The sequence below is a fragment of the Xenopus tropicalis genome, chromosome 4 (assembly GCF_000004195.4).
Source record: "Xenopus tropicalis strain Nigerian chromosome 4, UCB_Xtro_10.0, whole genome shotgun sequence".
Classification (NCBI taxonomy): domain Eukaryota; kingdom Metazoa; phylum Chordata; class Amphibia; order Anura; family Pipidae; genus Xenopus; species Xenopus tropicalis.
In genome coordinates, this window is record NC_030680.2 from 36,208,302 (window position 1) to 36,230,350 (window position 22,049).

Here is a 22,049-nt window from a genome sequence, read left to right on the forward strand (position 1 = left end):
AATTTTGATCGGGCGCCATAGAAGGCGCCTGACCAAAATCTCCCTTCAGCGCTGAATCGGCAGAAGGAGGTAAAAATCCTATTGTTTCTACCTCCTTACCTGCCGATTCAGCCCTGAATGGTGTGTGGCAGATCTGACGATGTTTGTAAAAGTGTAAAACACCAGCTCTTATTATACATTATATTCAATTATATATTACATTATATGATATTCATTTATATAATACATTATATTCAATTGCATTGTTTGTACCAATAAATAAAACTTTCAGAAACTGTTTGAAACTTATGTTTCAGTTTAGCTGCATATTTCATCAACAAAACTGTAGTGTGCTGACATGTTCCATTTTGTTTCTGCATGATAAATTGTCTGTGCACCCACTGTACAAACTAATGGTGGTCACAAACGGTAAGATCCACTCGTAGCAGATCTTTCAAAGATATGCCAACCTTGAGATGGGAAATAACGCGCCAATTAGATCACTTGGTCATCAATTACAACTACAGGGATAAGAGCCAACGAGGTCCAAAATCAGATTTAAAAATCAAGCCTGCCCAATCAATATCTGGCCAATTTTTGGCCAGATATTTGTCAGAGAGGCCTGTCGGCACACACACATAGGTTGGCAGCTTGACTCTGCCTGCGTATGGCCAATATGGCCACCTTCACAGGGAACATTGATATTACCTACTGGTAGAGGACACTTTATTTGGACAGTGGTCCACAATGTCCCATGTGTCCATGGTCTTCTATAGAAAAGGGAACTGAAAAGGTAACCCAAAGATTAATAATTTTACATTAATATAGAATTACACTCTTCATGTCTGATTTTGGGGGAGGCCTTTACTTCCCCTTTTAACATCTGCATCACTAAAGAAGCAACTCAGCAAGCTTTATTTTCCACACAGATTAATCCTTATTGGTGTATTTGTATTTATGCTTTTGTCTATGTGTAACCTAAAGATTCCCTATAAATAAAAATAATAATAATAATTACACTTTAATACTTTGTCACAAACAGATCCTCTTCACTGTCCAGGTCAAGATTTCCTTATGTCTACAATAACATACAACATAGCAGTTTTCACTATCTATGCAGATAAGAAATTTTCTGTGCACACAGGATTTAAATATTTAAATCATGCCCACATATTACATAGGGCTTTGTATTCACATCTGTTCCTGCTTCAGAAGAGTTTACAGTCCAATATCTGTTATACAAAACCCCCTTTGTAGTCTCATATCACAGTCACTCCTATGTACATACGTATGTATGTGCCTCACACCATCAAGGTTTCATCAAGAGTCAATTAACCTACAGTATCTGTAAGTTCATGTGTGTTTAAGTGTGGGAGGAAATTAGTTCACCAGGAAAAACCAACAATCAAGCAGATTTCAGAGAAAACTAAGCTTAAAACTCAACCACTGGAGTTCTATGGAACCCCTCTGCTATGCCATGTGACACAAGGAGTCCATGCTCAATCCGTTAGTAGAAGGTAAAGTGTAATCACTAAAGTCAAATTGGACCCCTTACAACCATACCATGTACACAGATGCAGGGTGCGTAATACCCTTGGGCACCTTTACAACACACATGCCTTTGTCAGGGGTAAATGTGTGTATGGAAGTCTCAAGTCCCCTGAACCTACCCATAGTCTGAGGATGCAGCAACAGTTACTGTAGTGAAATCCACTTAAGATTTAGTTACCCCTAAACCTCAAAACACAAAATTAGACCAATAGGACAGAGACTTCTTTGTAAAGCAAAGTGTAAAACAAAAGACTGATATTAGTACCTGTAGTACCGTAAAATGAATGGTGCCCTGGGTATAAAGTAAAAACCACTGTGCTAAATAATTTATGTTTTCTGTAAGGTATCATTATCCAATATAAAATGATGTTAGTGATATATGACTATCAGTCTTCATTAAAAAGGGGGGGGGGTTAAGGAGGTAACATTGCTATATTTGTATTCACTGATAATACAGTAAGGTGATAAATATGGGAGACAATGTGAAAAGCCCCACTGTATAGAAATGCTTATGGTTGTTATCTTATTGCATCTACATTCTCAGATATTTGTAAACATTCACACGGCATGGAAGAGCAAAAGCTTTTTAAGACATGTTTCATGACAACTGGAAAAGCTTGTTTTATTTGCATTCTTAGATTTTCTTTTGCATAAAAATGTTCATAGCACACCCCATTAGAACATAGAGAATAAAAACACACCATTGAACATCTAAGCAAACAGCTACATTTTTATCCTTAGCCTGAAGCAAACAATATATTTTTCAGGTATGACATGCCTACATTAAAACACCCCTAGCATGCCTGGGAATGAAGAAACAAAATAGGAGTGGCTTCATTTATGGGTTAATAAAAATAGTACAAGGTATTAGAAGCCAGTTGCTTGAATTTATTTATTTATTTTAGTGAATGTTACATGAAATATGTAACATATGTAAAAGTCAGTCTGGTATTTCAATACCAAGCTCACAAAAACTGGGCAAGCTATGGATTTTCCCCTTGCCAGCTATAGCTGGTCTGCAGATTTCCTAAGGGATTTTCAGGTTTTCAGTGCGGATATTCCTGACTTGCATCATAAGGGGAATTGGCACAATATTTGATGTAGGGAGTTATTAGTCAACATACATCAATAGAGGTTATCAGTCAAACAGACAGGAAACCCAGGGAAGTTGGCTGCAAGGGATCCCCAGCCTTTCCTTCTCGTGAGCCACAGTCAAATGTAAAGAGACTTGGAGAGCAACACAAGCACCATAAAAGTTCATGGAGGTGCCAAATAAAGGCTAAGATTGGCTATTAGGCAGCCTCTATGCACACTATCAGCTTACAGGAGGCTTTATTTGGTAGTAAATCTTGTTTTTTTTTTGTATTCAGAGTAAATCTTGTTTTTATTCAACCAAAACTTCCACCAAGTCAGGAATTTAAAAATAACTACCTCGTTTGGCGGCACTGAGAGCAGCATCCAAGGGGTTGGTGAGCAATATGTTGCCCCAAGCCACTGGTTGGGGATCACTGCCATAGAGGTACTTGCGACTAAAGACTCTTTGAGAGCCGCTTGATGGCAACCTTTGCCTGATTTGGACACAATGGACCCTAAAGGTCCCCATACACGGGCAGATTCGAGCTGCCGATATCGGTCCCTTAGATCGATTCGGCAGCTAATCAGCCCGTGTATGGGCACTACCGACGTGCCTGCCCGACCGATATCTGGCCTGAAATCGGCTAGATCTTGATCGGGCAGGTTTAAAAATCTAGTTGTATCGGGGACCGCATCAGCTTGTTGATGCGGCTCCCGAACCGACTTTGCCTATACCCATCGTTATAATTCGATCGTTTGGCCCCAGGATCGAATTAGCCTGGATTCTCCCAATATTGCCCACCCATAGGTGGGGGATATCGGGAGAAGATATGCTCGCTTGGTGACATCGCCAAGCAAGCGGATCTTAAGGTGTTTGGGGACCTTAACGGGCCAATAATTTTACGAGCCGGGCCACACAGGCCAAAAAGCTGCTTAATGCCCCCATACACAAGCCGATAGAAGCTGCCGATATCGGTCCCTTGGACCAACTCGGCAGCTTATCTGCCCGTGTAGGGGCAGAAACGAGCGGGCTGGCCGACCGATATCTGGCCTGAAATTGGCCAGATATCGATCGGCCAGGTTAAAAGATTCAGTCGGATCAGGGGCCGCATCGACTCGTTGATGCGGTCCCCGAACCGACTGCCCCATTGCCGGATTATTTTTTTTTTTTTTAACTTCAAGCTCCCCGATATCGCCCACCCGTAGGTGGGGATATCGGGGGAAGATCCGCTCGATTGGCGATCTCGCCAAGCGAGTGGATCTTACCGTGTATGGGGACCTTTAATCAGTCTAGGGGCTGAGATCGCAGCTTCTAATCGGCTAATGAGAAAACACATACAGTTTATTTTATTTTAATAGCAGAGTGGTTGTACAGAAAGCAGTTTAGGTGAATGCAAGGAGCAGCACACAAAAAGCAATACAAGTACAAAGTTTCTATTTGGTATAGTTACTCACACACTTTCGATGGCCAGCTTTCATTAAGTTTAGCAAAAAAAAAAAAAAAAAAGTCCATTAATTTGGGTTTATGTAGAAAAGGTGCATAAACTGTATCTGAACTTGAAATAAATATAAATGCATTTTTGTTTTACACAAACATACTTGATTCCACAGTTTAAAGGACACCATCATAACTCCAATGAGCTGTTTCCCAAGTTCCCTTGTGGTGAAAGTATGATGCAACCCCCCCCCCCATTACATTGTTCCATTGTAAAGTAATGAATTCTGGAACTTGTAGTCCATGTACTTAACCATGATGGGCTGTGTGCACATTTTCTGAAAAAAAGAAGAGGGACTTTAAGTCCCAGAATCCACCACTTCACAATGGAACAATGAGTTGGGTTAAATTTCAGTGAGACTCTAGAGGGGATCCGGCACTGAAAAACACACACAATTAAAACACATTGACAGGCTTTTATGGTTTCCTTTCAGGTATGCCTGTATAAAAATAATAATAATACATTTTAATTTATTTTTTAAAGTTCTGATAGTGTACACAAACCCAGCTAAATGAGCTCATGTAAAAAAGTCATAAAAATTAATTGACTGGGGCTTTTTTGGCAAGCCGAAGGCCATAAAAATCACTTGGAGGTACTGCTTTAGAAAAGTTAATAAGCAATACAAAATAAATAAAAATTGGCTTAGGTAAAAAAGGAAAAGATACGTTTATTCTTACCTCATTCTCTCTTCATTTGTAATGCTGTACATGCAGAGAAAGGGCCACACATATCTATAAAACCCAGCCCTCAAATACAAAATGCCACATACAAGATACTAAAAAGATGGGGCAAAAAATTCATGCTGCTTTAAAGTAAAAGTAATATTAAACAGGTAAGAAAAAATAATACCTCTTTCCTTCTTATCTCAAATCATGTAATAACAGATTTGCTGTAAGCTTTCAATTTTAACACCTAGACTGCATTGCTGAATCAAAGTATGAAAAGAACTCCATATCAGGAGTTAAAATAGTTCTCATCAACTGTGCCTTACGAGCAGTTGGTACCAAAGCTCTGTAAAATGTTGTAAACTGTAAACCATTGTAAACTTGTTGCTTTAGGGCAAAGACAGACAGAGTTATTTAGTAGCAGATATTTGTCACAGCTACTAAATGCTACTATCTTGATTTTCCTTAGAATTTATAAAACTGCTACTGTCAGCTTTCTTTATAACGCCATAGACTTTCTTCCACTTACAGTGAAAATGTCAGCTTGGGGTGTACCCTAGAAGCAAAGTGGGGCACAGTACAAATATCGATGCCACAAAATAGCAAAGATGCAAGGTTAGAATTAGCAGAAAATCCATACATTCTTATTTATGATATGTAAGCTCTAATTGCCCATTTATAGCCTTCAGGACAGTTCTCTACTTGCCTTTGTTTTCTGGTGCTTAAAACAAACCAATTTTACTAATGGGCCGGGGGAGCTGGAAGTCAAACACTTCTGTTTATGTGCAATCTTATTGGATTCTGATGTAAACTTACAAGAGTGTGGGGACAATTGCTGGTTCATCATCAACACTCAAAATATTTAAGCAGGCACATTTGCATAAATGTACCAATGCTAGACAGAAGGATACTGCTAATTCCCCAAAACCAGAATAACAGGGTCAGGTAAACAGAAGTTTCTTATTTTCTCCTTTGTTGTTTATTACCACTAGCTACACACCCTGCCAGGCTACCCAACCTGTGCACTGCCAGGAGCTGTGCATTCAGGTGACAAAGATGCTGTAAACTAAACTGCTGTCTTGTTGCTATGATCACTGATATACCCAACAAAGCACTGTAATATTTGCACACAAGAATGCTGAATAATTCAGTACTTGCTTGTAAACACCGCCGCAATGCACACTAATAAGAAAAAGACACACAAAAATACAGAACACACACATAGTCAACATTGATATCACAAAAGAGCAGGTCACACTGTATTAGTAGTTAGGGCTGATACACACTGGCGCTAATTCCATGAATTAAGGAAGCATTATTTAAGAGTCTGAATTTATTTTCCTAAAAACAGCATGTCCAATTTCTTGTGTTTGCCATGCTTAAGAATGAATATTGCAGTCTTAGGAAGTGTATTATAATATTAAGTATTGCATTTTCAATGCATTTGTAACACAATCATCATACCTTTCTCTTCTACGATAATGGAGTTATAAACACATTTTGACTGCTTATTAATGCAGGGAAAAAAGTAAAATGAATGAAAGCACATTTTTATTGCCAAAAGCATTGTAAGCAAATTGATATTTGTAGAAAATGCATAATGCATTTCAACAAGGGAACACAGGAAAACATTTAAAGAAACATAAATAATCTACTTCTTCAAAATAGGACTTGTGCCGAACATACTTTTTGGCTATTGTAAGAGCCTGCCCCAACTCCCATAACTGGCGCGTGGAAAGACAGTCCATCTGTTTTGCACATGTTTCTGACCAAAAGAGCAACGGGTACCACACCCTGCCAGCATCTCTACCATATAGTTACCATTAGCCGCCCCCTAATGCAGCTCCCCGCCCAGACAGATGGCCATGGGTGTCTATACGGTGGATACGGTCCTGCCTATTGTTTTAATTAAAAAAATCTATGATTTCTAATATTTCTTGCAGTGTAGATTGTAAGCTCTTTTGGGCAGGGCTCTCTTCACCTCTTGTATCGGTTAATGATTGCTTTATATGTTACTTTGTATGTCCAATGTATGAAACCCACTTATTGTACAGTGCTGCGGAATATGTTGGTGCTCTATAAATAAATGTTAATAATAATGTTAATAATAATGGGGCAAAATCTTATATTCAAAGGAAAGTCAAATTTTACTTCCTGTTTGTATGACCACAATCAAAACAAAATAGGAGTCCACTGAGAAGCCCTCAAAACTTACCAATGGTAGGAAGCTAGGGGAGGGGGGGGGGGTTGTTTATTGTGCTCAAAAGAACACAAATGTGACTTTACTTTCAGTTTCAGATTTTGCTTTGTTTAGGGCAAAAAAAAAAAAATGAAAGCCATATATATTTCCTAATCAAAACACAGGGCAAAAAGTAAGTTTAGCATGAGGTCTATTTAATAAGATTACACTATGTTACACCTTCCTAGTTTCACTACAGTTCAGGGGGCCAGAAAACATCCAGAAGAATATAAAATCAGGCAAATGCATTATATTTTGGTGGGGCCACATAAAAACAATGTTCAATGAGGGGAAAATCTAAATTCAGGTGATGTAAAATTGAGTTTTTATTGCATGTGTGGTGGTGGTATTATAAACTGTTCAGGAGCTGTCCCCAGCTAACATCTTATTAGCTAGTTAGATAACTAGCACAGGCAAACAATGCAACCGGCAGACCAAGCAGTACAAGAGGATGTTGTCAGAGCATGCAGGCAGAATATCAATAACATTTTCATTTTAAAAAATAAATAAGGGTTTCTGAAAGAAAGGAATCATGCATTACTATAAATTATTGATGAAACAAACCACCTTGTCTATGAAGCGTAATAACGGCATTAGCTTACACGACCTAGAGCATTTCTAGCAAGCGTGTACTGCAAAGAGCAAGTCAAGCCTGCATAGTTAGTGCAAGAGAGGAAATTACAAAAAAGTAAACAGGAAGAGGATATGCAGATACAAGGTCCAGGTTACAGATAACTCACTTAAAGCTTATTGTCACCCCTGGGAAAGAGGAATGTGAGAGAACGTATTCTGGATGTTTTCCATTACATAAATTAAGTAATAAACTCTCGTAGAAAGAGTTATCGGCAGCATTTATAAAGGAACTCTATCATTACAATGCCAGTGCTTGTACCTACAGCTTAGCTCAAACTAATAAAGACTGTCATAAGATCATTACATAGCCTCGAACACATCAAGCTTATTCACCGCTCCCAATGGGATGAACACTTCTTAGGGATAAGGCATACGTACCATGCACATGATTTCTGTTGCAATCAAAACCGTTCTACCATTTCGCTTGGGAAGTGCTATAAGCCCTGTATATACAATTACTTAAAATGCATGCTGCCAGTTATTCAGGGTTTTAAACACCCCCACAGATAACACTGAGAATATAAATAAAATCAAAAACAGTTTATAAAGTATTTTTCAGTGTTACTGGATTTTTTAAAAAGTTATGTTTTTCATGAGTGTTCACTTTTTGTTAGCTTCCCCACCCTACCCACTATAGTAAGATGTCCCAAATGTGTAAAGGTGAACAATTTAATTTGTTTTTAATTTTTTGTTCAGCAACTCTCCAGTTTGTAATTTCAGTAGCTTTCTGGTTGCTACAGTCCAAATTACTTTAGCAACCTGAGAGCGGTTTGAATGAAAGAGTGGAAAATGAATAGAAGAGGGCCTGAATAGAAAGACGATAAAAAGTAACAATTAGGGATGCACCATATCCCAGATTTGGTTCGGGATTCGGGCCTAATCCAGCCTTTTTCAAAGTATTCGGTTACGGCCGAATCCTTGCTCTGCACCGAAGCAAATCCGAATCCTATGCTAATTAGGATTCAGATACGGTTCAGTATTCAGCTGAATCCATAGGGGATTTGGCCGAACCCAAAAATGTGGGTTCGGTGCATCCCTAGTAACCAGGGCTCTGGAGTCGGTAGATAAATTCTCCGACTCCAGGTACCCAAAATTGCCAAAAAAAGTTTTTTTTGACTGCTGGAGTCAGTGATCCCCATTTAAAAGCTGGAGTCATAATAAGGTGGCCAATAATTTAAATACAGTGTACTATTAAAAAAAATAAAATAATGAAAAAATTGAAAAGTTGCTAAGAATTGGCCGTTCTATAACATGCTAAGCATGAACCACAAAAGTATGGGTGAAGGCTCCCAGCTATTTCCCCAATTAGTTTTTGGGGTAGAGAATGCATGATTGCCACAATGAACGAATGTAAACTAATATACATTCCTGCGACTTTGGATATACCAACAATTCTACCTATAAATTCATTAATACCACTATGTACCATAGTACCTTATACACACCACTTTGTATGCTAAACTTGTTGCTTCAAAAAATAGTAATCCCAAATGTTCTATTGGAAATCTCATTGTCTTACCTATCATTCCGCACATTGTGAAAATTTTAGTCGCCATCCAACAATTGATTTGACTTTGTTCATATCATGCATAACATCTCTGAAGCCAATTCCTTCTTTTTAGACCTTAGGCACAGACTGTCCTCCATGCTGAGGGCACTGGCCGTTAAGAGCCAGAGAGACCCAAGCTGCTGTTGCCAATGAAATATGATAAGACTGATGACCTCTAGGACAAAATAAAGCAGATGCCTTCACATTAATCTGTAGTGGCTATAAGGATGCCACAAATTGCTACTATAATGTCTATTATGTTTTAATACACATCATACGTGGAGCTTTCCACAGAAAAGGTATTATAAAAAATTCCTAGATATCTCTAAGTACAGTCTATGGCAGGGATCCCCAACCTTTTCACTCATGAGTGACAGCAAGGGGGATATCTATCATACTGTTTAAATAGAGGAGTAAAACATTACTGGTGATGTTGCTCATAGCAGCCAATCAGATGCTTTGCTTTGGTTTTCTAACTGTTCTAATCCAATTGCTGATTGGTTGACCTGGGTAACATCACTGGTAATGCTTCACTCTACTTTTTACACAGAATGACATATATACCCCTTAGACGTAAATAGTGTTGGTAAGCCCACAGAAGCATGAAAAAAGTTACTAGAGAATGCCAAACCAAGGGCTGTTATTGGCTATTTGGTGCCCCATGTGGACTGCAAGAGGCTCTGTTTGGAGTAACTGTGTCTGAGTGCTTCCAAAACTTACATCCAAGCCAGAAATTTAAAAATGGGCACCTACATTGAGGTGCCCTTTGAGGAGGGAGTGGTAAGCATCAAGTTCCTCTCAACTCACTGGTGGGGGTAGGTTAATCACTGGTCTATGGGAAAGCTGGCAATCAAGACACACAAGCATGCTGCACTGGAAACCCCTGGTCAAGTCCTTATTAGTGGGCCAACAAGGCCTCGTGCAATCAACACAAACTCCTCGTCCAGTTAAAGCATTGGTAATTAAATGACAATTAGGGCAGAAGCTGGCTACAAACATGACTGTTGCATAATACATGTTTACAATGCCACAGTCACAACTGAAAGGTTGTAACGGAAGCAATACGAATAAATGTTTTATCCTATAATCTAAGGAGAAATCTAAGAAAAGCAAAGAGTCCCACATTCAGGTCTCACCAAATTCACAAACACCTCTCACAGTCTGAGAGACTTAAGTTACTATTTTCAAGAAGTCCTCCACCCAAAAACAGCAACTTTCCAGTATACGGTTTAAAATGTGCTTTTGAATGCAGTGCAGGTATTTGTCTACTCCTTTCTATTGTCCAGTCCTGAATCCTGAAACATTTTAACATAAGTCAATTCCCCTTCAGGTCTGTTAATAAACTAGTTACTGCTACCTTGTTCAAGGAGTCATAACCAGTAGTGCAGAGAACACACATGCTAGCCTGGAAATCTAGTGAACTGGCACACAGGTAAATTCTGTAATCTATGGAACAAAAACACTATAGGGCATCCCTTAACCATTTACTAGTTATGTAGAAAGATAGAATGGGGCCTCAACTGGCTAATACCAGACTTACAAGGCTGTACCTATGTACAACACACATGATACACACTGATTTTTCAAGAGGCCTTTGACAGGTACACTATTTGCAATTGTGCGAAAAACTTGTCATTGTATGCTGTCAATTTGTGAATAGGCACAGCAGTTACTTATTGCTCATTGAATTATATACTCAGTTTAATATGTGGTTCTGTAGACATGCTTTGTGTTTATCACATATGCAAAGATGAAGCTGCTGCAAACAGTAGTACACAGTACCAAAATAATGAGGTGAGTATATACAATGAATATACAGTTAATTTACCTCATTCCTAATACATTTTGAAGATATACTTATTGGCTTTCTTCTATAGAAATATAGACCAAGGGGTTAAAAATAATTTCTTTCTTCACTGTCAAACCAGGCAGTGACAGAATCCTGGCCAAAAAACTGAATCTATCGCTCATCTATAGTAGAAATCAGCTTATGAGACATGTCCATGATTGTTTAATCAGGGTAAGACTGTAGGCTTCACATGTACTTTATCCTCCTCTTAGCCATGCCCTTTAGCCACCTTGAAGAACTTTATATTTTTGACTTTTGTCTAGTTACAACTTTACTGACAGAGATCCCACATTCACCACCAAGCTTATAATAGTATATTATACCAACTGTGAAATCTAAGTGAAATGTTTCTGTTGCAAAGTGTCTCTATTTAAAGTTAAATTGTTATGCTTTCTTCCTATGCTTCTTTAAAACTGCCAAATCAGGGTCACTGACCCAGCAGCCAAAAAATGATTGCTTTGCTGAGGCTAAAATTGTATACTTAGTTACTTTTTATTACTAAATCTTTCTATTCAGGTCCTCTCCTATTCATCTTCTTAAGTTTCATTCAAACCACTGGTAAATTAGACCCTAGCAACCAGATAGCTGCTGAAATTCTGAACTGGAGAACTGCCCAATAAAATAGATACATAAAAACACAAAACAATAAAATAGCCTACATCATACTTAGGGGGTTAAATTATATAAAAAAAAAAAAAAAAAGATACTTAGTTTGCCCAGTAGTAGTAACTCCTAGCAACCAATCAGCAGAACACATTTACTGGTCACCTGTTAAAGGAGACATATCCTATAAAAATTATGAATGTACCAGTGAATTATACTCCTCTAGATATAGAAGGATTGTGCTTAAAAATGTTGTGTTTTGGACTGATTTTTTGAGAAATTCCCCCAAAACCCCACTAGCCCCGCCCATCAGTTCCACTTCCTGCTGGCTGAATTCTCTGGATGAGCTGGGGAGCCGGCGGCCCTCCGTACACTGCACTGTAGGATAGGAACCAATCAGCAGCTAGGCTGACCTGATAGGGAACTGAAGCCTCTCTGTGCTTGTGTGAGTGCAGGGCTGGGATTGGCTGTCCCTCTCCTACTGTGCTTCTGGCAGGGACCGTTAAGACACGCCCACTCTTCATTTCAAACTCGGACAGAGAAGTGAGAGGATCTATAGGGAGCTCCAATAAAGGGGCCATTGTTACAGAGAGGATTAATGTTTAGCCCAAAGGGAAACCAGCACCGGATATTATTCATAATTGCCTACAGGGTTAGGTGTTTATTCCATATATCCAATATGTCTCCTTTAAAGGCAAATATCTAATTGTTTGCTAGTGGTTACTGCTCTAGAAAACTCAGTGCCTTTAACTATATATGAGGTCAAAGTTAAGGAAAATACATTTTACATTCTCAACATAACATTCTTTTATTAAAGCAATGCCATCATCATAAGCACTTTACACATTTATTACAAATGATTTAACAAGCAAAAGTTGCAGAATAAAGATGGGTTCAGAGGGCCCTAAAAAGGAAATGGCAAAGTGATATACCAGATCTTCAAGACAAAATGTGGGACAATGTGTGCCCTAGCCTAGAGCAAATCCCAGAACTTACAATGTCAGAGACAGGTTCATTCAAATCTAATGTATTAACCGTGCCTACCTAACACCCCACAGACTTGCCGTATTGGACCCCCAAATGCAACTTGTCAGTAGGCTCTTTCTTCCATGTGTTCAGGGAGTGCCCAGGCATTCAACAACTTTGGTCCGTTTTACTGAAATGTCAATGAAACACTGTCCTTCCTTGTACAGTTCTACTGGTGAATAAGACATCTGAGAGTTTATTGTTTGTTCCCCCCATATATTTATAAATAATTATAATACTCCCAAAGTGATTTTTTTTTTCTGATGTAAACAATGGCAAAATGACTTTCTTCATACAGAACAAAATATCTTAAGAATATATCAATAAAACATTGAAGGTACTTTTGTTGGTCTTCTTTGGATTATATCTTAATGTCATTGAGTGTAGGGAAGTAATCATATATCGAATTTAAAAGTTTCCTTAAAGGAAAAGGAAAGGCTAAGTCACTTGGGGGAACCAAAATGTTAGGCACCCCCAAGTGACTTTGAGCGCTTACCTTGTACCCCGGGCTGGTGCCCCTGTTAGGAGAAAACTACACCAGCCCAGGGTACCTGCAGCGAGCGCTTCCTCTTCCGTGTTCACGCTTGCGCAGTACACTGAGAAGCTGAACTTTAAAAAGAAAGTCTAATTCGCATACTCCGGCCCAGGGATTTTGCCGGCAGAACAAACACGGAATGAGGAAGTGTTCGCTACAGGTACCCTGGGCTGGTGCAGTTTTCTCCGAACAGGGGCACCAGCCTGGAGTACAAGTGACCTAGCCTTTCCTTCTCCTTTAAAAGGAGGTTGGGTAAGGTAACATTAACCCTTTAAGTGCCACAGAATGTAGAATCTACGTTCTATGGACAAAAGTACGTAAGTGCCACAGATGGTAGATTCTACATTCTGCTGCACTTCCTGGTCTGGAAGCTGATTACACTAGGTGAAAAAAGACTGCAAAAGACTGAAGTAGACCATTCCTACTGCAACACCACTATCCAGTGAACCACATCAAAAAAAGCAAGTGACGTGATCTGTCCTTCAAGTCAACATTTTCCAAAACTTATTACACAACAAAACGGCAAACAATTTCAAATCTTAAAATACTCCATCTAAAACTTGTCGAGATCATGTAGAAGTCAATAGCAGATGTCCCTTCCCTTCCTTGGAAGATCTTTTTTTGCTTCAAATCTTTAGAGGTTTTCAAATTTTTGCCGGCTGCTTTTGTGCAACAATACAAAAAAGTTGCAATTATCATGCGATCAAGCTTTTTCTGATCAGATGTTTGATAAATGTCTGACATTCGCAGAAATTAGTTTTATGGAAGTTTAAAAAAAAAGTCTGAAAAATGTGAGTTTTAATAAATTTCAACAACTGGCACACATAGGAGACACACTTCACTGGAGATGTTGCACATAGCAAACAATCACCAATTAGATATGAACAGTCACCTACAAGAAAACAAAAGCAAAGATCTGACTGGTTGCTGCGTTAATAAATACAGCTCTTACAGTGCCATTACCACTTCTCAAATATTGGTATTACATCAGCTTTCCAGCAATCTAATTTCCTCCAATGTACTTTTAGTTTTTGCCCTATGTTAATCTCCGAGATCTCTGTTCCTAAATTTGCCCCTTTCCAACCAACACTTAAAAAAACAAAGGCAAGCAGCAGATATTCAGTGCAGAGTATTAACTAATGATTAAACAGCTGTTTAATAATTATATATATGCTGTTAGTGCTCAATGTACACAATAGAGGGGCAGAGAAGTATCTGCCAGCTATAGCTGCACCAGTCACCAGGTCCAGACAGGGATACAAAACAAGCACAGTACACAGAGGTCCAATAAATCGTGACTGACTATGACCAGTCTAGGCCTGCTAGTCACTGGAGTAAGGAATCCATTTTATACTATATATTCTCCCCCCTCCCCAAATTGTTTTTTGATATGGCAGAGAATTGCCAGAAACTTGACAGCACATCTTCCTTTTATATATTATAGCTTTACTTGGGAACCAAATTTTATGTCCATAAGTCAGTCTAGTTATGCCACATTCCAAGGACAAGTACTTCCAGCTTATAAAATATTTAATTCACCATTGGTATAAAAATGTGCCTGACTGTGCTGACGCAGGGCAGGGTGAGGACGAGAACTTTACAACTGACAGCAGAGTGTGATGTCTCATATCCTGTGTGTGCCATCTATATTCAAATGATTTTATCTTGAAGATCCTGTTGAACAATTTCACACTACATGAAGAAAAAAAAGCTGTACCTTATTCCTAAATAAAGCTTACCGACAGATTTTGCAAAGATCAGCAACCCTATAAATAGCCCTTTTGGGGCCACCCTGCTCATAAAGTCACTCATGCTCAGTATGAAGCTTCCATGACATCAGTCTAGGTGCAATCAAAAGGCATTAGTAGAAAAATAAGGCCATCTGAACAACAGGTAGTTACATGCATATAAAAGTGCTAGAACTCAATATACAGAGCTGTTGTACAATTTCCTATATACAACAATTTTATGCAACTAATAATAAACCTAGAGACTGTCTTTTTTCCCCCCACTTTAGCTGCCTTTTAAATAGCATGAACAGTCCAGTGTAACTCATGCTTCCTATACTGAATAACAAAATTATAAGTGGCAGTACAGATATCGGACCCGTTATCTGGAAACCCATTATCCAATAAGTTCCAAATTACAGAAAGGCAATCTCCCATAGACTCCATTTTAATCAAATAAATCACATTTTTACAAATAATTTCCTTTTTCTCTGTAGAAATAAAACAGTACCTGTACTTGATCCCAACTAAGATATAATTAATCCTTTTAGGAGGCAAAACAATCCTATTGGGTTTAATTACTGTATAAATATTTTTTTTCAGTAGACTTAAGGTAGAAGATCCAAATTATGGAAAGACCCCTTATCCGGAAAACCCCAGGTCCCGAGCATTCTGGATAACAGGTCCCATACCTGTACCTTAAAATAGCAGAAAAGGTGCATTCATTGTGGGTGCAAACTGTTAGGCACCCTCCCTGGTTGTAATCACTTACCCAATTCTCCGGTCTGGTCCTTTTTTTTTTTTTTTTTTTTTTAAAGGAGAAAACTGCACCAGTCCGGGGAACCTGTGAGCGAGCAATCCTCTTCCTCTGGCTTTTTTTTTAAAAAAAAGTTCAGCTTTTTACTTCACTGCACATGCTCAAGTGGCACGAATACAGAAAAAGAAACTGGATCGCTCACAGGTACCTGGGCAAGTGTAGCTTTCCACCGACCCAGGGTATTGTACCTTTCCTTCTCCTTAATCACTTATTTTAGTGCTAGCTACTGACAATCATAGCCAATAATTGCGAACAACATTTGATTTAAAAAATGAACAGCCTCATCAAAAAAAAATGTATACGTTGGAGGCGAGATCTTGTAGACATCCCAAAATTATAAGTGACTCCCCAACATAAGACCAGGTTCCAATTAACTGCCAGAAAAATGAATCAGCTGGATTCAATTTATTAACATTGCTTTAGAAGACTGGAGAATATTTTAGGCAGTTTTGGAGTAATTACCTAGCAACATCAAATAACAAACAGAGAGATTACATGAACAAGTACTGCTGCTGTGACTTGTACTAATGCATTACATTTGCAACTTGCTACAACTGCATTTATCACACAATTTAGAGACTGGTGATGTGAGACCAAGCAACTCACTGATTCTCAAGTCAAACACACAATTATAATATGATTATATATATAACTATACTAAATATTATGGTCTATCTTCAGTATTCCAGGTCCTTGAAATGATGGTGAGATGCTGGCAATTGTTCAGCAGCAGCATGGGTTTTTGTCTGTTAGGAAGGTTTCAAAGTTATTCATGGAGCCACCAGGAGCAATCAAAGGGCATTAGCAGAAAAACATGGGCATCACCCGGAAGTTACATGCATATAAAAGTGCTAGAACTCAACATACAGAGCGGTTGAAATTTCCTATTGTTAGGAATGGTTACTGTTTCAAAGGTATTCAAGGAGACACCAGAAAGCATAGAAAATGTAATATTTGTGGTATCCTGTAACTTTTGGTTCTATGGCTAGTGACACACTTTGGACCAGATTCATTAAAGTACGAATGACGAGTACGATTTGCGAAAATTTGCGTTAAATATAATAATTTCTGATGTGCATTAATTTTGCGAAAAGTCGCGTTGTGGACGAAAATATTGTATTACGATCCGAAAGTTACGATATTTCCGAACAATTGTAAACGGCGCGAAACCTTTCTGACTTTGAGCGTTCAGTGCATGATTTTGGAAGCCTCCTATAGGACTCAATGGCACTCTGCAGCTCCAACCTGGCCCTAGGAAAGTCACGATACCAAAGCCTAAATGAATCCGAAACTTTCGTACTCGTTGCAACAAATACGATTTTGTCCCACAAATTGTCAAAGTATGAAAAAGTTGCACAAATTAACAAAAATGTTGCAGAAAATACATTAAAGTTGTAAACTATAGAAAAAATACAATTTTTTTGTAAACGGACCTGTCGTACTTTAATGAATGTGCCCCTTTGTGTTTTCTTCACCTATGTAAAATGCCAGTGGGAAAAAGCCACTACCTTCCACCTCATTTTCTGCATGCACTGCAGACATATGGGTCAGATTTCAGCGCAAAAAATATATTGTGTTTCTGTGCTGAAATCAGAAGGCACAGGATTGACCTTTTGTCTGCTGGCACAGAAACCACCTTGTGTTTCACAAGCCTTATACAATACCCAGTTGGAAGCACCAGCAGAAAATATTTTTTGCTCTTATTGCCCCATTACTACCCTAAAAGACCCAAAGTAGGTCACGACTGCCTCTTGGTCAAACATCATTCATTTAAAAACATCCAAATTGCCATATCACTCCATGCATGGCCAACTTTTTGGGGGACAACAATGGACAAGTCTATAGGAAAGCTGCAGTAATGGCCAACAATAAAAGTGTGTCTACACAAAAAGTGTGTCTTACAAAAATTATGTAATGATAATAAGACAAGAAAACCACATTGGGTTGATAGGCTTCTGAAGAGAGTTTAGAACTTAAACCATTGTTAGACAGGGTACCTGAATACTTTAGGTTAAAATGTATCTTTTATATGCTTTTGCCCATTAAGTGTATCTTTTACAAATATTGATGTCCACAATAACTATATATGTTCTGCATCATGTCACCATTTTACCCCTACACTATTTGCCAAATTAACCCCTTTCAACTTCATAGTGCATATATGTATATCATGGAGGTGGAATTGTGCAACAAAGTCATGAATGGATACTACAAAAATTACAATTAAGGGTGATGGCACATGAGAAAATGTGTTGCCCATGGTTAAAGCCCATAGTTAAATCTCCACTTTCACAGGTGACATATCTCCCAAAAAAAACTTCCATAGCATAACATTAAGATCACTGCAAGTAAGACCTAGTACTCATGGCAATATGGCTTAACCGTGGGAAAATGCGAAGGCAGGCAATTACCATTAAGTGGTACGGGTATAGGCTCTATTACCATGAATGCTTTGGACCCAGGGTAATTGTACCATTTGAAGCACTGGTACCTTAAAGCTACCTAAAGCATTCACATATTATAAAAACAAAAGCACTGTTTGCCATCAGTTTGGTAAGGTAGCAACAATTTAAACATTTAAGTGCCTAAACTTCCAATGTTTCATCCATCTTACCTTCCTTATCAATTTTAAATGTGAGAAAATGCATGGCAGCTAGGCTACAGATCAAATAACATGCTCAAGTGGGGGGTGGCCTGAAACAACGACACAACTACAACAATTGTGCATGGGTTGGGACACAGAAATTTCACCATGAAGCCCCTTTTATCAAAAAAATGTTAATGGGAAAGATTAATGGACCAGTAGATTGATTGATTGATAACTGTTTTAAAGGGAAGGAGCATGCAAATAAGAAAACCGATCAGAAAATCATTAGGCTGAGGCCTCATCTTAATTAAAACTTTAGTTTGCTGTAGAGAGAACACCAAGACAACTTGCAATTGCAGTTTATTTTGTATTTATTTACTATTCATAATTTTTTTTTTTTTAAATTTACAGTTTTTTTGTTCTGCAACTTTCTGGAATTTTAAATTGTTTTCTAGCTGCTAGAGTTTAATTACCCTAACAACCAGGGGTCAGTCTTGAAATCACAGTGGTGGAGAAATTGTTCAGGGTCTAAAAAGAAAAATAAGAACACCGTAGCTCAAGCCTCAAAGTCAATCTGATGTTTGGTTGCTGGGGTCAGTGACCATGACAACAAGATAGAATCTTAAGCTGCAGTAAAGCTGCAGAACCAGAAAACAGAGACTGAGGATTCAAAACCGATACAAACTAGATAATCAAGGCCAAGTGAAAAGGCACTAAGTAATGGATCCATGTATACTAAACGTACATGTAAAAGTAAAGTTCCCTTTTTAATGTATTACCCCATAGCGTGCAACATACATACATATTTGCATTAACATTAATAATTAACAAAGAACGACATGCAAATTACACAAAATGTGCAAAACCACTAAGATTACAGCTGGAAAGAAGTATCACATGAGCATGTAAACAAAATGCACAACATAAAGAAATAGATGGTTGGGCTCAACACGTACCTGGTCAGCATCTCGTTCATTTACAGTCGGCAGCGGAGTCCTGGTGGTCATTTTACCTTACAGTTGCCTCAGGCAGAACATCCCGATAATACAATTACCAATAATTTCTAATAATGAAGTGAACTGTTTGGTTAGACCTCTCTGCACAAGGAAGAGCAGTGCCTGGGAACAGAGAGAGACCACTACCTTCCAATAAGCCCTCACAAGGCACACCTACAGTATTACTGGCAGAAAAGAAGCCCAAAAAATAAAAAAAAAAGCAACTGAACTGTTGCCTACCAATGTGATCCCCTAGGGGACTGGCTTTTACTTCCAACACACACACATGTTGGAAAAGAGAAATTTAGGGCATATTCATGCCCAGTAAAGATACTGCTTATGTAGTAAGGAATGCAGACACAACCATGGCAGGAAAGAAACAAGCCCCAGGGGCAGATTGGGAGCCCCGTATCTCGGCCCCGCACTAGGCCAAGGACAACATCTGACACATTCACGTTTTGCTGCTAGCAGCCTGCACGCCCCCCCCAAAAGCAGGAAAGCCACCTAACGTCTTGGCAGGGTAGCTGCTAGTTCCTAGTGGCGAAGGGGCCGCGCGTGACGTCACAGACACGTAAAGACGTGGCGACGTCTCCAACACGTAACTTTCGGCGCCTTTTTCGAATGACTTATCATAGGTGAGTGCGCTCCTCAGTGGTTTCTCGGGATGGAGAGGATGGCTGGTTACAGGTAGTGGCACAGTGTGCCGCAGAGTGAGTATTGGGTTGCTATGGAGAGGATGGCTGGTTACAGGTAGTGGCACAGTGCTGAGTGAGTATTGGGATGCTATGGAGAGGATGGCTGGTTACAGGTAGTGGCACAATGCTGAGTGAGTATTCGGTTGCTATGGAGAGGATGGCTGGTTACAGGTAGTGGCACAGTGCTGAGTGAGTATTGGGTTGCTATGGAGAGGATGGCTGGTTACAGGTAGTGGCACAGTGCTGAGTGAGTATTGGGTTGCTATGGAGAGGATGGCTGGTTACAGGTAGTGGCACAGTGCTGAGTGAGTATTGGGTTGCTATGGAGAGGATGGCTGGTTACAGGTAGTGGCACAGTGCTGAGTGAGTATTCGGTTGCTATGGAGAGGATGGCTGGTTACAGGTAGTGGCACAGTGCTGAGTGAGTATTGGGTTGCTATGGAGAGGATGGCTGGTTACAGGTAGTGGCACAGTGCTGAGTGAGTATTGGGTTGCTATGGAGAGGATGGCTGGTTACAGGTAGTGGCACAGTGCTGAGTGAGTATTGGGTTGCTATGGAGAGGATGGCTGGTTACAGGTAGTGGCACAGTGCTGAGTGAGTATTGGGTTGCTATGGAGAGGATGGCTGGTTACAGGTAGTGGCACAGTGCTGAGTGAGTATTGGGTTGCTATGGAGAGGATGGCTGGTTACAGGTAGTGGCACAGTGCTGAGTGAGTATTGGGTTGCTATGGAGAGGATGGCTGGTTACAGGTAGTGGCACAGTGCTGAGTGAGTATTGGGTTGCTATGGAGAGGATGGCTGGTTACAGGTAGTGGGACAGTGTGCCACAGAGTGAATATTGGGATGCGCTGGGAAGCATTATTCTTTTCTTTGTACAGGATTAAATGCAGGAGTTTATTCAGTTCTTGCCTGAATACTGGGGCACTTGCTGTTCAGTGGAGGCTGGGGATCTTTTACGCACTTGCTGGTCTCTGTAAGGTGTGTGCCCTTAAGGCTGATGCCAGACGTGACGTTTTTCCGCTGCATTTTTTCTCAGCCTAAAAACGCCGCACAAGCCACACAGCCCCTGACTATGGAGTTTTTCAGCCTAGTACTGGTGACATAGCAAATCCCGTTTCCATGGTGCTAATAGTGTGAAATAGCAAAAAACGCCGCGTATTTCCTCTAGGTCTGGCAGCTGCCTTTGCATATACATAGGAATAGCTTGCTTTGCAAATACTGGCGTATTTCGGCCTACACTTGAAAATTCCGCGCTAAGGCGTTTTCTAGCGTATTTACGCTTTGTGTGGTTTGCATTTTTTGGGTTAAAGGGTGCTGATGAGTTTTGGGGTTTGAATTTAACGTCTTACTTATTTAACATCTTACTTAGGCCCCGGGAGGAAGATACCTGCCCCCCTCCTCGCTCTGTAAGAAAGGGGGAGGGCAGGATCAGAGACCTCCCCTCAGTGCCGGCCCTAGGCCAATTGGGCCCCGCACCAATGGGGGCCCCGAACACCGGAACCCGTTTTCCTTGCCCTTTTTTGCACCCTGGAACCTGTTTCCTTCCAGTGCCACACAGGCCACCCCCATTAAATGTTTCAAATGGAGTGGTCCGAGCAGATATACGTATACGTGCCTGAGTTGCCAGTGCCTGCACACGCAAGATGGAGGACGAGGATGATGCTGGGCACTCTGTGTTACCTGTACCGTACCAGCCCTGTTAGCTCACGGCCAGCTGCTACAGTCGTACTGGCTGCCTGGCCTGCTGCCTCTGTGCCGTACCAACAATTTGCAATTGGAAATTGGCGCTCACCTGGCCTGTTGGCATCTCTGTCCAGTGTTTAGGCACCTCCAGGCCTCCACAGTCCGCATTGTTTAAGTAGTAAGCCGGGGGGGAGGGTCACAGTGTGACTCTACTGATAACTGACTTACTATAGTCAATCATGGCTGAGAGCCTTGATTGAGAAGTCAGTCATCAGTTTATTTATCTTTTAATTATTGGATGATGTAATATCATGACTGGGAATCATGCTTTCTGGTCTGGTCCTT

General features: G+C 39.9%; 1 protein-coding gene across 1 annotated transcript in view; it reads right to left on the minus strand.

The window, feature by feature from the left end:
- Window positions 1-19,903, minus strand: part of mark2 (microtubule affinity regulating kinase 2) — an 87,123-nt gene extending 67,220 nt beyond the window's left edge. The window contains exon 1 of the mRNA XM_012953538.3: window positions 19,287-19,903. Within this exon, the coding sequence (XP_012808992.1) occupies window positions 19,287-19,337 (51 nt within the window). The 5' untranslated portion in view covers window positions 19,338-19,903. The remainder of the gene's footprint in view (window positions 1-19,286) is intronic.
- Between the last annotated feature and the right edge of the window lie 2,146 nt (window positions 19,904-22,049).